The 16,465-nt window shown below is 46.9% G+C and overlaps 1 protein-coding gene across 1 annotated transcript in view; it reads right to left on the bottom strand.

The window, feature by feature from the left end:
- The window catches only part of GARNL3 (GTPase activating Rap/RanGAP domain like 3), a 149,978-nt gene that overhangs the window by 117,745 nt on the left and 15,768 nt on the right, over nucleotides 1-16,465 (bottom strand). Inside the window, exon 2 of the mRNA XM_030293116.1 lies at nucleotides 15,859-16,029. Within this exon, the coding sequence (XP_030148976.1) occupies nucleotides 15,859-16,001 (143 nt within the window). The 5' untranslated portion in view covers nucleotides 16,002-16,029. The remainder of the gene's footprint in view (nucleotides 1-15,858; nucleotides 16,030-16,465) is intronic.

Below are 16,465 nucleotides of genomic sequence, written 5' to 3'. Positions count from 1 at the left end.
TGGGGTTGCAGGTACCATGTGCTCTGTGGACCAGGATCTTAAGTTTACCACACCCTTAGCAGATTCCACCAGCCGTAAGGTGGTCAGACACGCGTGCCCGGATTTGGATCTCTTTGGCACACTGGCTCTGTGACCTCAGGCCAGTTACTTACCCTCCCCGAACCTCTTTCCTCATCTATGACATGGGCTTAAAATAACATCTGCCTCCACGGGGGGATTAAAAGCACAACACCTGACATAGTAGCCACTAAATAAATGTTCGTTATTCTAAACCCCACAGACCTTATCTATCTTGGTCACCACCAGGCCCTGTGCGTCTTACAGAGTACCTGGCTCATAGCAGGCTGCTCAGTACATATTTGTTGAATAAATGAATCATGAATAAACGAATGATAATGTCTGCTCACCTTTGCTCTGCTTAAGCTCAGGTGGGTCCCTGCTTCCTTCTCGTTCCCCTTTCCCCCACCCCCGAATTAGCTATTCTGAAACATCTCTTTCGGTGCATCTGATGTTACTTTCACTGTTACTCATCACCTTTCTCATTCAAATCCTCTTTTCTCCAACATTCTGGGATGCATTCCTCCTAGAATAGTTACGTACTCATTAAGTTTCCAACAAAGACGTATGTCCCCAGAATTCATCTGGTTCTCTACTATTAATGAAGTCTTACAATTCCCTGCAAGGTTTCTCTTAGTAACGATCTCTACCACCGCCTCTGAAATTTTCTAAATAAAAAAAAAAAACAGCAACCACACCAAATACTGGTGAGGACAGGAGCAGCCGGACCTCTCACACACTGCGGTGGGAATGTCACATGGTAAGCTGAGCCTCTTTGGGAAACAGTTTGGCAGTGACTTATAAAATTAAACACGCAGTTTACCCATATGACCCAGTAATTGCACCCTTGGGCATTTATCCTGGAGAAATGAAAGTGGATAGGCACAAAAATCTGTACACAAATGTTTCCTAGCAGCTTTCTGCGGAAAAGCCCCAAGCTGGGCAAATCCTAGAAGTCCTTGAAAGGGCAAATGGTTAAACAAACTACGGTATATCCATCCCACGGAGTATTGCTCAGTAATTAAAGGAACAAACTACTGGAAAATGCAACAACTTGCACCAATCTCCAGGGGATTATGGTGCGTAGAAAAAAGCCAATCCTAAGAGGTTACATTGTGTGTGCTTCCGTTTATATAACATTCTCGAAATGACAAGGTTAGGGAGGTGGGCATGGTTATAAAGGGCTACATGAGGCACCCTGCGGTGATGGAGCCTTTTTGTACCTTGCCTGTGGTGGTGGGTAACCAGATCCAGCCATATCACACAACTGCACGTAAAACAGGAAATCTAGGACCAGCAGACTGTATCCATGACAACTTTGTGGTTGTGATACACTGTATGATAGTGACGTAAGATGCTACCTTGGGGGGAACTGGGTAAAGGGCACATGGGATCTCTCTCTGTTCTTTTTTTTTCTCCTTAAGCCGCTGCATGGGGCTTGAACTCATGATCCTGAGGTCAAGAGTCATGAGCTCTACCGACTAAGCCAGCCAGGTGTCCCTCTCTGTGTTATTTCTTACAACTTTATATGAATCTATGATTCTCTCAAAAATAAAAAGTTTCATTTAAAAAAACTATCTGAGGGGCGCCTGGGTGGCTCAGTCGGTTAAGCGTCCGACTTCGGCTCAGGTCATGATCTCACAGTTTGTGGCTTCGAGCCCCTCATCGGGCTCTGTGCTGACAGCTCGGAGTCTGGAGCCTGCTTCGGAGTCTATGTCTCTCTCTCTCGGCCCCTCCCCTGCTCGCTTGCTCTCTCTCTCTCTCTCAAAAATAAATAATTTTAAGATATTAAAAAAAAAAACTGTATCTGAGCCCAAATTCTTTCACTTATTCAATAAATAGTTACTGCGCACCTATGAGATCCCAGGTGGTAAGCCAGGTGCTAAACCTGAGACGTGTGGACCCTGCCCTCACAGCACTTACAGTTCAGCAGGAAATGTTCAAGTACACGGCGTTTCACAGGAACAAAAATATTGTGCAAGAAAAGCACATCTGGGTCTAGCAAATATAGTCAATTGTAAAACAGCCTCTTGTTATGCCTTCACGAGTAGCATATGCAAACTTCAGGTGCGGGTGCCCCACAGCAGAAGCCTGGAAGGTCTGTTGTGCTTTTCTCGGCACCAGACCGGCCATCCGGAAAGCTGGGAACCACCACCTACCAAATGATCCCAGTAAGTGTAATGTCTGGGCATCTGCTCGCTCCCTTCCCCACTCTTCAGTGACCTGGGTTCTCCTCTCCTATAAGGTCAGGACTGGAGGGCTTTCCAGCTGACAGTATAATTTGTCCACAGGAGACCTCTACAGGTATGACCACAAAGTGTTAAACAGGAACTTCTTCAAGGAAAAAAAAAAAAAAAATCAACAGACAACATATGTTGCTGCATACCTCCCTTGATCACTAGCAGGTTTTACTTCTTTGGGGAAATCCTTCCAAGGTCTGTCTCGGCAGGTCCTCAGAGTTTTTCCACTGAGGTGCACAAGATCTGCCTCTGGCTGCGCCCAGGTCCCGAAGGGACGCATGCTATCCAGGGTGGGCGCTTCTGAACAGTCCCCTATGTGGCAAGAATCCTAGGGAAGACCCAGGTCATTCTGACGCTTGCGACTCAGAAGAGCACCACTGGCCCCTGGGCCTGAGCCGGTTAGACATGCAGGCTCTCGGGCCCTACCCCAGGCCTAATGAAACAGAATCGCCTTTTAACAAAATCCCCTGAGGTTTCATATACACACTGAAATTTGGGAAGCACCAATTCTAGATCTTGATTCTCCAAACTTTCTCCCTAATTTGTTTTATGATGACCTATTTCAAGATACAGAAAAATAGATAACATAATGAACATTACAGATAGACTTGAAACGCCGGGGTACCTCTCTTTGATCCTACTGCCCTCTCTCCTTCCCCTGAAACAATCACTAAATAATTTGATATATACTTCTGGCTCATATTTTTATATTAGTACTACCTATGTACTTACTCATAAACAATATGCAATATTATTTCGCATGTTTTAAAATTTTACACAAATAAATACCGCACTACGGTATGTCTTTCCACAACTAACGTCTCTGGTTGAACAATCTGATGTCAAGATTTAGACATGTGGATACCCGTAGCTCTAATTCATTCACACACACGGCTGTACAGCATCCTTCTGCATTAAGGTACCGTTGTTCTTCCATTCTCCTACTCTTGGACATTTCAGTTGTTTCCAGTTTCTAAGCAACACTGTAATGAACATCCTTTCACAACTCTCCTTCAAGACGATAATCATGTCCCTAGATCACATACCCAGGAGGGGGAACTGCTGGGTCATAAGAGCCTGTTTATTTTTTCTACATATTGCAAACTTGCTTTCCGAAGCGAGAGTAGCGATTTCCTCCCCCAACTGTAGCATGTGCGTTGTGGGTGCTCTGCATCCTCGCTAACACTTGGTGTTGGCAGAAATGGGTTTGGGCCAGTCTGAAGGACATGAAATAGGGTCTCACTGAGATGTGGTTTCACTTTTCACTCCCCTGATAACACGAGCCTGGACATCCTTTCCTTTGCTTATTAGCTCTATGGGCTACCTTTTCTAGGATGTACAATATTGCTGATCCTCTGCCCACTCCCCTTCTGTAGGTTGTTGGTCTTTTCCTAATTGATTTCTAAGAATTATTTGTATACTCTGAATACCACAACTTTTTGGTTAAAAAAAGCACAGATGTCTTCTTTAAAACAGTGGTTTTTCTTTCAAAAATTTGCTCCTGGTATCTTTTACCATGCAGAAATTTAAAAATGCTATGGGGCGCCTGGGTGGCTCAGTCAGTTAAGCAGCATCCCCCTTTGGCTTAGGCTGTGATCTCCTGATTTGTGAATTCAAGCCCCACATCGGGCTCTCTGCTGTCAGCACAGAGCCTGCTTTGGAACTTCTGTCCCTCCCCTTCCCTGCTTGCACACACTCCCTCTCTCAAAAATAAAAAAACAGGGGCACCTTGGTGGCTCAGTCTGTTAAGTGTCCGACTTTGGCTCAGGTCATGATCTCGCGGTTCGTAAGGCTACGCCCCACATCAAGCTCTGTGCTGACAGCTCAGAGCCTGGAGCCTGCTTCGGATTCTGGGTCACCCTCTCTCTCTGCCCCTCCCCCACTCATACTGTGTGTCTCTCTCAAAAAGAAACAAACATTAAAAAAATAAATACCAAAATTCTAGTGTAAACATGTTCAATCTTTTCCTTTCTGATCTTTGTTTTTCTGACTTATGAAATCCTTCACCACCACACATCATAAAGATAGTCTTTATGGTCTATATGGTCTTTATAGTCTTTATGGTCCGGGTGCCTGGGTGGCTCAATTGGTTAAGCTCCAGACTCTTGATTTTGGCTCAGGTCATGTCGTCACAGTTTGTAGGTTTGAGCCCCACAATCGAGCTCTGTGCTGACAATGTAGAGGAGTCTGCTTGGGATTCTCTCTCTGTCCCTCTCTCTCTGTCTCTCTCATATATAGATGCCCAGTCCCCACCCCAAACCTCCTGGATCAGAATCTTCAGGAGTGGGATCTAAGCACCTGTCTTTTTAACCAAAATAAATTCCAAAGGTGACTCTGAGAAATGCTGGCAGACCTATTTTCTATCCTGGATGCCAACGGAAGGCGTCTCCTCTACAGAACCCCATGGAACCATCTAATCTCTGTCTCTTTCACCAGCTCAGTCTCTCTCTCTCTCTCTCTCTCTCTTTTTCTGCAGAGACTGTGCTTTGCATTCCAATGATATCAGTACTACCGACAAGCCCCAAATTTACACCTCCAGGCTTCATGTGCACTCGTTTACCTTTCCTACTTCTCCCAGAAGTGCCAGCAGTTTAGTGTGGGTTTGGCAAAACTGATCCAAGAATGTGATTTCTCACTTCCGCCAGGGCTTGATTATTTGCACAGTCTCTAACCTATGGAGCGAAGCACCGTTGACTTCTCTCTCCCAAGATCTACAGTCAGTCCTCAAATGTCACCAGTGACCACCTCCCTCCCAATCCCTCTGTCTGACGGGTCCCCGTTGTCTGCAACTGAGATGCCTACAGTGGCCTAGCCAGTCTCCCTGTGTCTTCATCATACAATCTTAGGATAGAAGAGACTTCCACAGACTTCCAGCTCCAGACATGTAAGGACCATCTGGGGTCCAACCTGTCATTTGTGATTGTGTATTCTCTACCAGATACTACTTACACACCGTTAGTGATCACAAACACAGTATGCCCCAAGGCCCTCCATTCTGGCTACTTAAACCGTTTTCTCCTGGAGTGAACTGAAGTCCATCCCATCTGAATTTCCACTAGCTGGTCCTACATCTTCACCCTTTCATTTTTTCCTTAATTTCTTTACCATTACTTACCCGCCCCGCACCCCCGGCCACTGTGGGACCTGCCCGCGCCCCAACTCAGCACTTCAAACACTCTACCTTTCTTCCTTTTCCTTCAGCTCATGAGCAGTTTCTTAGCTTCTTATCTTCAGACCTGGAATGCCCTCTCTAAACTCCTTTTTCTTCCTGGCTCACTCCCTGCTCCCAGTCTAGAAATTCCAAAGAAGGGATTGGATTAACATCTGCCTCTCCCACTAGACTATAAATCTTACACTGGCAGGATCTTCCTTGGTTTTGCTCAATGTAAAATCCTTAGCACCTAACATAATACTTGGCACAGAGTCAGCTCTTACGGGGGTTGTACTGAATGATGGGAAGGGGGATGGGAACGGGAAGGGGAGGGAGAAAGAGAGAAAAAGAGAAAGGAGGGGGAGGAATGAAACAAGCCAGTTCACCCTTTGAGGCCATATGAAATAAGTTAAGATGGGGCACCTGGGTGGCTCAGTTGGTTAAGTGTCTGACTTCAGCTGAAGTCACGATCTCATGGCTGGTGAGTTTGAGCCCTGCTCTCAGGCTCTGTGCTGACAGCTCAGAGCCTGAAGCCTGTTTTGGATTCTGCGTCTCCTTCTCTCTCTCTGCCCCTCCCCTGCTTGCCCTCTGCCTCTCGGTCTCTCAGAAATAAATAAAAACATTAAAAAAGATTTGGAAAAAAAACAACAACAAAACAACCAAGGTCACTTCTATAGGCAGGCCTGTCAAATATCTGAGGAGGGCCCTCATGTCCCCTAGGGCTTTTCTTCTTTACAAGGGTCCAGGAGTAACACAGGAGGGTCGGGTGAGCTAGACTGGGCAGGGAGAGCACACAGGCTGCTTCATGACTTTCTCCAGGGTGGGGCCTGGAGAGCACCCCCATGTGTTCTCAATCTCGCTATCGGCTGCTGCTGGAAGTGAGCTCCATTAGACAGCAGACTCAGGAAATTTGTTTTGAGTCAGAGATGAAAATATTGTACATGTTGCCTCAGGTTAATATCAGAAAATTCATTTCAGAGATGAATACGATGCCAGTAATATGAGCAAACAAAGCAAACACGATGGGAGCCATCACGATGCAAGAACTGTGACCTCGTTCGCTAGTCATCGGTTCATGAAGTTCACATTTCCTATACCCGGTGCTTGGTGTCTTTCAATAAGCAGGTAACACAACTAGGTGCAAGTGACGGGCACTGTGACATTAAAAAGTGGACAAGACACAAGTGCCAGACTCATCCCGCTGTATACTTAGGATCCTCGCCGTTTACTGCATGTTAAATTATAGCACAAAAAATTCTCTAAAAATGTCAGACAGAGGAAATACAGAACCTTGTCCTTAAGCTTAAATACATATCTACATGGGGGCACTTGGGTGGCTCAGTCAGTTAAGCGTCCAACTTTTGGTTTTGGCTCAGGTCACGATCTCATGGTTTCGCGGGTTCAAGTCCTGCCCTGGGCTCTGTGCTCACAGCACAGAGCCTGCTTGAGATTCTCTCTCTCCTCTTTCTCTGCCCCTCCCCCACTCACTTATTCAAAAATGAATAAACTCAAAAAAAAAACCATATACGTACAGAGAAATTACATGTGCATAAGCATTGCCTGATACTTACTCAGCTCTGTCTAGCCCACCATTAATTCACTGCTTGATTGCTCCTTCATGAGCCCTCAGTTCTACAAACTGTGAAATGGGGCTTGATGAATGAATTAATTCAACAAATACTGATAACCATAGTACCTTCCTCACAGGGCTGTTGGATTTATGACAAAATACACACGAAGAAGCGCTTAACATGAAGTCTGCTTTGAGCGCAGTAACTATTTGAATAACCAGAGGTTGTACTCCACGCCTCTCACTAGGAAGATGTGTGTGTGCCTGGAGAACAACACAAAGAAAAAAAAATCTCTTTGTAATAGCTACGGTTTGTTATAATCCAAAATGTTCGCACTTTAGGAACACAGCTGTCGGGAGGGAAAAATTTTCCCTCTACCCTCTTAAGTTCTGTGATGGAAGTTCTGTGATGAATTAAACAAACAAAAAGACAGATTAACAAGAGACAAGGCATACACACTTGCTTTTTAATTTTATGTGCACAAGGTCCCCACAGACGAGAAAGCCCAAAGAAGCAGTTAGACTCAGGGGCTTGTATATACCCTTTTAACAAAGGGCAATAAAGTGTGGAGAAGTGACTCGACAAAAGGAGGGTCTGAGGCGTCTAGGAGTGGAAAATCATGGTAAGATAAATACATGGGCAAAACCAATGGTAGATCCAAGTAAGGCTGAGTAAGGCTCATTTAGGCAGATACATCTTAGGGCCTTCTCTGTCTCTGGTGAGAAGGGTTATTCTCCTCCTCTGGGTACGGGAGATGGGAGAGGGCACCTTTACAAAGGGAAACTGATGCCCTGCCTTTAAGTAGAGAGGGGGAGGGCAAAAAGTTCTTCCCGTGTGTGGTTTTCCTCCATTGCCTTTAGCTCAAAATAATCTTTATGCCAAAGTAGCATATTCTGCGGTGGCATATTCTGATTCCCTTCATACCCAATAACCCATATGTGAAGAATTCTTAGTCTCAAGCGTAGAAACAAATGCCATGGAACTGACTGAATTTTACCTTGAGATGACCTAGGAGAGGGGAGTGGGGAGGCCCAGGCGACATTTTAAATGATCTCTGTACCGTCCTTCTAATTTTCTGGGCCAATTTAGATCCCCCCCATGCTTATCTGTGCTCAGTTCTGCTGCAGGCACGTTCAGACCGCGTGGCGGAAGAAAAGCAGCTTACTTTGTGCTTTTAAGGTCAGACTATATTTTTGAAAGGTTTTCTAAAATGTTGACTTCACTAAGCTACTCCGATTCTGAGATAGTGTAAGAAAATGAGACTATGAAGCCGAGGGTGAGAAAAAGCTTTTAAAGGAAGCAAAGTAATGGATAAACCAAACTTACAGAAGTGTAGGAGGCCAAGTATTTTAATAAGAACGTCTATTACTATAGAAGATGTCAGGAGAACAAGTGAGAACGAGGGCTTCCCAGGCCAAAACGGGACTTATAAAAATGAGTGCTAGCGAGGGGGAATTTAGGGCAGGGCAGCCTAAACTATTTCCTTTTGCTCCATAAAAGCCACAATCAGAAAGAGTAATACTATCTAGTCACTATTTATAGTGTGTCCTTACAGCATTCTGTGCCAGACTTTGAGATGAGGTGAGCACCAAAAATGGGTTGCCGGCCCTTGAGGACTATAAAATTTGAAAGAACAGAAAACTCGAATAGTCAAAGGAATACAGTTCTTGGCAACAGCATAACCTCCTTGGGGAAACAGGATTGCTTTTTAGCGGTTATTCCTCCAGGGGACGTTGGGCTCCGTGGTGAGTAGGGCACAGGCAGCCCGGGTTCCCCCGGGGAAGGGCCAGGATGTCCTGGCAGAGCAAAACCAGCATTCTTTGATCATGAAGCAGCAACACAGTCTTTTAACCCCATGCCTAGCCTGGATGGTGAAGATCCACATTCCTCTCCTTTCAATTCAGGCCACCTCCCTCCCTGGGGACCTCACTGCTCCCGTGCCTTCAAATATTACCTCTAAGCTAATGACTCCCCAAACCAAAGCTCTGATTTGGCTCTAACTGCAAACTCGACTTCCAACTGCGGGCCCTACTTCCACGGATACGCCAGCAGGCCCGGACCACGCTCACACCTGCTCCTGCGTGCGCAGCTCAGCGGAACTGCCGTCTTTTCTCCAGTAAGCCACTCGAGGTGCAAGGTTCAGGGCAATCACCTATGCCTTCTCTCACATCCAGCATCAGATCGGTCGCCGGGCCCGGTTCCTGCTGCCTGCCCAGTGCCGCTTTTGAAAGTTGACTGTATCTGTGTATTTGTATTTCACTCTCTGAAGAGGGAACACACTCACTTGGTTCAAAACCCAAAGAGCCTAAAAGGCTCTAACAGGGAAAGCCTCTCTCTCTCCTGCCCCTTCCACCCCCCACTTCCTCTCACATACCTCCCGGAGACGCTTAGCCATTGACAAAGAAAAATACATATTCCCTCTTCCCTTTTTTTTTCACACAAACGGTAGCATGCTATATACAATTCTGCTCTTTTGTTAGTTTTTCATTTAATGTACCTTGGAGATCTTTCCACATCAGCACCAAAAAAAGCTCCCAGATTCTTTCTTATGGCCACAAAGTATGCCACTGAGCGGATGCATCGTGTATTATTTAACCAGTTCCTTAGGTACTGGTTTTCCATTGTTCGCTACTGCTAACACCGTGGCAGCGCACAGGCTTCTCTACGCCAGTTTTGCACCTGTGGGCATGTACAGAATTCCAGAATGTCTTTCAATCCCTCACCCCTCCTCTCCTCTCCGTTTCCACGTTCTCTGCGTTAGCTCGGACCCTCATCACTGCAGACAGAAGCCTCCTAGCTGGCACCTAGGCTCTGTCACCCTTCATGTAACACCCAACAAATATTTAGTGAGCACTTTCTATGTGCTACACGTTCCGCTAAGAAAGGGAGGAACAAGAGCGGCAAAGCAAGCAAGCCAAACCAGACCCTCCCATCTAACGAGACCCACACAAATCCTTGCCTGTCTCAGCATCGTGGGAGCCATAGGAGCTCATCAGTAAACCAGGTCTCTGTGTTTGGAGTCGGTTTAGAATTAGTGACAGGCGTCAGGCAAATGGAAACCAAAGTATCAACTTCCTTACTGTCAGAGTCTCACTGGCAAATGTGTGGGCTTCCTACTACTTTCTCGTCCCTCCAGTTTAGACCTTGGAACGAGCCACTTGTGGGATACTTGCCTGAATGGCTGCCAGCAGGATTGCTGTCCCTGGATTGGCGCGCTCCAGCAGGGGAGACCGAGGCAGACGAGGACTAAGGTGTGTTTTTCCAAATGGAAACAGGAGAGGAGATAACACACAAGGTCTGCGGGCAACCAAGCCCCAAAGGCGAGAGGGGGAAGGGAGGACGAGACAAGCTAGTGGTCCAACCTCTTCCCTCCACGGGGGTGGAGCCGAAGTTTCACCAAAGAAACACGAAGACAGGGGAATAGAATTTCCCCAGACAGCAAACCTAAAAGCTTACCTTCTAGCACTGTGTTTTAAATTCACATGGCCCTTCGTTCAGGAACAGACTAGGTCTCTCAAGGCTTTTGGAAGCTGCTTTAAAATGTCTAAGTACAGGGGTGCCTGGGTGGCACATTTGGTTATGTATCCCACTTTTGGTTTCAGCTCAGGTCACGATCTCACAGTTCATGGGATCGAGCCCCATGTCGGCCTCTGGACTGACAGCACAGAACCTGCTTGGGTTTCTCTCTCTCTCTCTCTCTCTCTCTCTCTCCCCCCCCCCCTCCACCCCCCACTCACATGCTCTCTCAAAATAAATAAATAAATAAGACTTTTTAAAAATGTCTAAGTACAAAACTGCCTAAAATAGTTGTATAATGCCTTGAAGACAAACTCTTCCAAATACATGGTCACTTGCCTCAAAAGATCAAAAAGTAAACCACTGCCAGTTCAGCCTAGTGAGGGGGACATAGAGTTGGAATTACACGTTGTAAGCAATCCAACTTTTTGGTAGTATATTGTAATGAATCCTAGGAAAGACTATAAAAGAGAATTCGCAGGTAATTCAAAGGGGATTAAAAACTCTTCAAACCTTCTTCCCTCCCCTTCTGGCTGACGTCTGTTTAAGGCAGAATGGCCCTCAATAGCCATCTTTCTATAGCTTTCCTGAGTTTTCCCCTAAGGTACTGAGCTGAAACAGGTCTAGGAGGAAATTTTACCTCATGTAGGGTCATAATAGTCCTAAAACAAGGTTATGAGTTCAGAGAAGTGGGGACTGCAGAATCTTGCAGTGTGCCTCCTGCCCTCCCTTCCCAACCAAAAATGTGTTATTCTCCAAAGTGCCCCACAGCTTCCCAATCATCACATTCAACTGTCAGACTGCAGTTCGATCTGCAAACTTTTGGTTGCATTTGACACCTTAATCCAGCCACCTGAGTGCCACCTAGTTCTAGGGATTCCAGTTAAACAGGTTCCATGAGCCACATTTTTGAAAACATGTCCTAAGTTATTTTTGTGATCAGTCACGGACCACTCTATGTCTTGAAACCCCTCCGCTGGTTTCTGTGACCCATTTGAATCCTGTTCTCCTACATGCAGACCATCCTTTTCTTCTCCAAGGCTGCTCTGCTCACCAGGGTAAACAAGAACTGTCTTCGCTTCCCCTGGCCGTACACTCACCCACAAAACCAGGCATGGACACGCGGCTCAGACTGGCCAACTACAGTCCTTCCCCAGGATTCTTTTAACGAATGGGAAAGATCTTTCCTCTTAAGTTGTGTGCTGCCTGAGATCACACTGCCTGCTACATGGTGACAACTCACAGACAGTAGGAGACAATGGGGCCAAGAGGCACAGAGAAGCAGGGCTAAGAATTACGAGAAGGTAAGGACTAACAGAGAGCTGGACTGACTTGGCAGCATTTGAGTCCTTGGATCCAGCCATCCCTGAAGCCAGTCTGTCCCTTTCCTTAGTTTGGTTACGTGAACCCAAACGTTCTCCTTTTTTGGCCTAATTTGGGTTGGGTTTACATAACTTACAACCAAGAAGACACATCCTAGTCCATCTCTTAACTGGCTCCTGGCCTCACTGCCGTACGTAGCTGTGAAATTAACTTTGCCAAAGTGGGGCTCCAACCATCATTTGCGTGTCTCCAGCACCATTCAGAGTCCCCCAGTGGCCCAGGGATTACATACAATATCTTTCACAATATACCCCCCCCCCCCCCCCCCCCCCCCCGCCCCGCAGTCTGACTTTCCAGACTTCCTACTACTGTACCACACAAGAGGCAAACCAAGTTCTGGCCATCTGAAATATCCTCCTCTCCCTTCTCTACCTATTAAAATCCACTTAAGAAAAAGAGAAGGAAGGGAAGTTCTCCCTTTTCAAGGTCTACTTCATATTACTCTGAGAAGACTTTCCGAAGCACCTCGTGCCCTCAGAGATGTAACTGTACCCCTCTTCAGTACTGATGACATTTACCCAATGATCTTTGTCCTTTGTCTTATTCTGTCTTGGATTTTGTACTGTATCCTCTCAGGGTCCTCTTGTTAATGGCGAGACCAATCACTAAGTGGCCTGAGTCAAAACTCAAAGGGTCACTCACTCACACACCCCCCCCACCCACATATATACCACTCTAATCTTCCTCTCCAATACTGCTTGAATCAATCCCATGGTTCCTGCCACTCATTAGAACCCTTCTATCAACCTCCCTGGCCACTCTAATAGGGCCCCACACCACCAGCCTTATCCTGCTGCAACCAAGCTGCCCCCCAACACCGGTTGTTTTTCCAGTAGGCAAATCTGATTATGCTATGCCCCATCTTAGGGACTCAAGACCAAACTTCTTAGTGGGTGGTTAAGCCTTGCCACTCCCCAGGGGGAAAGTAGGCTTCTACCTATTTTCTCAGGCTCACCGCCAGCCAGGCTCACCGGCCAAACAAGGCTGTTCACAGTTCCCCAGACACCCAGCGTGCTTTAATGCTGCTGGACTTTGCACATGTGGTCACCTCTGTCTGGGGAGGCCTCTCCCACCTCTGCCTGGCAAAGTTCTCACCCTTCAAGTATTTCCTCCACTGGGAGATCTCCTTGGACTGCCCTAGGGAATAGCGCTTTCCTCAGCCCCCCTTCATCTGGAAGGAGAGGCTTTCTTTGCATCCCCAGTACCTGGCACAGGGCCCAGCACAGCACATGGGTACTCAGTGAATTGTTTGACATCAGAATATGTCCAGATTGGTGTCCAGATTGGTGACCGTTATATTCTTCACTTGAATATGTATACATATATATTCATACATATCAAGATGCCTGTGCATGCGGACATTCCATAAATACTTTGCTGCTGACTGCATGGCTGAGCACCCTGAGGTTAGGAAACTGGCATTGGAGCTGGGCAAACCTAGGTTCAAATCTCTGCCTTGCCACAAGCTGTGTGCCCTGGACATGTCTCTTAACCCTTCTGGGCTTCAGCTCTCTTATCTGTAAAATGGAGTTAACAATGGCCACCTCATCGGTTTTTCATGAAGACCATAGGAGAAAACGCATTTAGGACGTTTGCACACCTGTCTACGCCCATACCACCCTGAACACGTCCGAGCTCGTCTGATCTCAGAAGCTAAGCAAGGTCGGGCCTGGTTGGTACGTGGACGGGAGGATCTTTGCACAGGTGCCTGGTACACAGGTCATCAATAAATACTGTTGAATGAATGAGTTAATGAATGAATGAGCAGCCCACAGAAAGGCAGCGGTTCTTAAAGACATATCTTTACACATCTTTCTAGCCCGTTTTCCAGAGAACCCAACATGTGGTTCCCGGTAGATCAGTTTCAAGTCCTGCCGCTGAGTGTTCACCCTCTCTTTCTGGCTGCAGCCTGGCCAGCAAGGTTGCCGCCAATCACCAGGACTTGGTCCCACCCTTAACCAGATAACTCACCAATAGGGCCTTCCAGGTGCCAACAGTGGGCGTTTTTTTTTTTTTTTTTACCTCTCATAGGCTCTCTTGCAGTCTTGCCCGCCCCTTTGCCTGCGTCATGCGCGCAGAGCACTGTGGGGCTTGAAGTCTATAAAAGGCGGAGCCGGTCGTGCCCCTGGGTGCCAGGGCTCTGCCCCGAGCTCTCTCGAGACACGCGAGCTGCCCTTCTCTCTGCCTCACCCTCGATAGATGGAGGGTCTACCTTGCCAGCAACGGGATCATTTTGCTCTGATAATTCAGTGTTTACTGAAATTTTAGATTTCAGTTTCAGATTCAGTTCTCATATTCTCATTAACGGGCCATTTATGGAAGGTATGGCGGTCGCTCTGAAAAGCCCGCGGTGACTCCCGACCTGCCCTGGTTTCCCTGGAGAATCCACTACAGAACTAGCAATCAGGAATTTTTCTAAACAGTGTGAACCTTGTACTTTTTACACTGCATTATCTCTTAAGATTATAAAAGCTATCAAAGGCTCCCTCCCCAATTGCCTAAGATATAAAGTTCAGAGCCCTTAGCTAGGCATATAAGCTGCCTGACAACTATCTTGTATTCATTTCATTACGTGTGGTCACTTTTGTAAAAGCAGCGTTTCTCAGCCTTTGCCGCATATGAGAATCACCTGGAGAGCTGCATAAAGTATTGGTATTTGTGTCCTACCTAGACCTCAGAATCTTGGAGGAGTGGGCGCAGGCTTCTTTGTTCTTAAAGTTCCTGGGGGATTGATTCTCATGGGCAGTCAGCCTTAAGAGCCACTGCTCTGACGCCTGTCAAAACTGCAGGAACATACTTTTCATGGATGTGAGCCTTTGCTCTGTAGCTCCCCCTGTTTAAAGAGGACTTCTTCCCCTGTTCCTGCCCTCATCCCACCAGGCTGATCTCAACTGTTTTCCCTTTTCTTCCCTGTGCCCCAGCCGAGTACTTACTCCTAAAGCACTTTAATACATGGTTCTTTTCAAGCAAGACTGGAGTTATTTGGTTACTTGTCGGTCTCCCTGGATAGGCTCTAAGTTCTGTGAGTGCCAACGGAAAAAAGAGTCCTCTTTTGCTTATTCCAGAGCCAGTGAATCAGAATCTCTCGGGTGGGGCTCAGGCAAAAGTTGTTTACCAGCCGCAGGGATTCTGACTCCTGCCTCCAGCTAGGAATTAGCTTCCCAAAAGCCCTGGGTATAGCGCATATTGGTAAATATTTGTCATATTGAATTGATGAGGCATATTGTTCGTTTTTTAAGTCAATCATGTTGTTGCACCTGGTCGCCTCTGATTCCCCTAGAGAACCAAGCACCATGTCTCGTATTCTCTTCTCCATTCACTCATTCATTCATCCAACAGGTATTTTTGGTAGGTCATAACAAAGCCCTGGGGATTCAGAAGTAAACAGGAAAACCCAGTTATCACCCTCTGGGATGCGAGCCTACTAACACATTAGCTATGGTATAATTATTATCATTTTTCAGTAATATTGGATTCTTTTCCCTTTGTATTCAAGGGTAAGGAAACGGTCTTATTCTCTTATATCCCCAGGATGCTGCTGGCACACAGAAGGCATTCTGTAACTGTTTGCTGAATCAAGGCAACACATAGCACTTGTCACCATTTGTAAGTATTTATTTGTGCGACTATTTGATTCATGGCTATCTGTCCCATGAGCTGCAAACCCCCGGAAGACAGGGACTGAATCTATTTTGCTCACCATGCCTGACACAGGGCCTGGCCGGAGTGGGTGCTCAGTTTCTAGTGCTAAGTAAATAAATAATACACGAGTAAGGCATCACTAAGAACAGAAATTCCCCAACCAAACATCCGCTCCCCCCTCCCTCCCTTTTCTCCCCAAAAAGATAAAGAGTACTTTCTTCCTGTGCATTAAAGGATTTCAGGTTAGAGTGAGCATGAGCCCGAGCCCAAACAGATGATGTTTCTTTTACTTACTTACAGGTTGACCTGGGACTCTACTTCAGGGTCTTTTGTTGGCCACATCTGAAGAGGCGGGATGCCAAAGGAGAGCGATGACTTGGCTTTCCATAGAAGAGTTTGTGCCATCTGACTCCCGCAGGACCCCTTTGTCAGCGGATCCATCGGTGGGCCTGGAGGCTGGGGTGCCGAGCTGAAGCAGAAGGAGTTGGGAAAGGCACTGAGAGCAGAGGAATGGCAGGCCGATCACTGGCCTACTCTGACACTGTCCCCTAGAGGCCAGCCCCATTAGGAAGTTGGGGGAGGGGGGCGAAGCCAAGGCACTTGCCAGACCCAGATGCCCCACCGAGACAGTAGCACCCCCTCGCTGTGCGGAGGTGATGCCTGGGCGCACTGGGGGAGGAGTGCGCCCCAGGACCCATGCAATCCTCTCACATCCCTCAGTACTAAGCTAAGTCATCCACTGTGTCAAGAGCCAGTGGGGTCTAAGGTAAAAGGAGGACCAGTGAGCATGCAAGCTGTCACAAACTCATTCAGAAAAGGCAACATTTGGGGCCCCCCCGGGTGGCTCATTTGATTAAGCTAAGTCTTGATTTCGCCTCAGGTCATGATCTCGCAGTTTGTGGGAT

Source organism: Lynx canadensis, chromosome D4 (genome assembly GCF_007474595.2).
Source record: "Lynx canadensis isolate LIC74 chromosome D4, mLynCan4.pri.v2, whole genome shotgun sequence".
Classification (NCBI taxonomy): domain Eukaryota; kingdom Metazoa; phylum Chordata; class Mammalia; order Carnivora; family Felidae; genus Lynx; species Lynx canadensis.
Note: the sequence above shows the minus strand (reverse complement) of the source record. Positions and strands in the feature narration are given on the sequence as shown.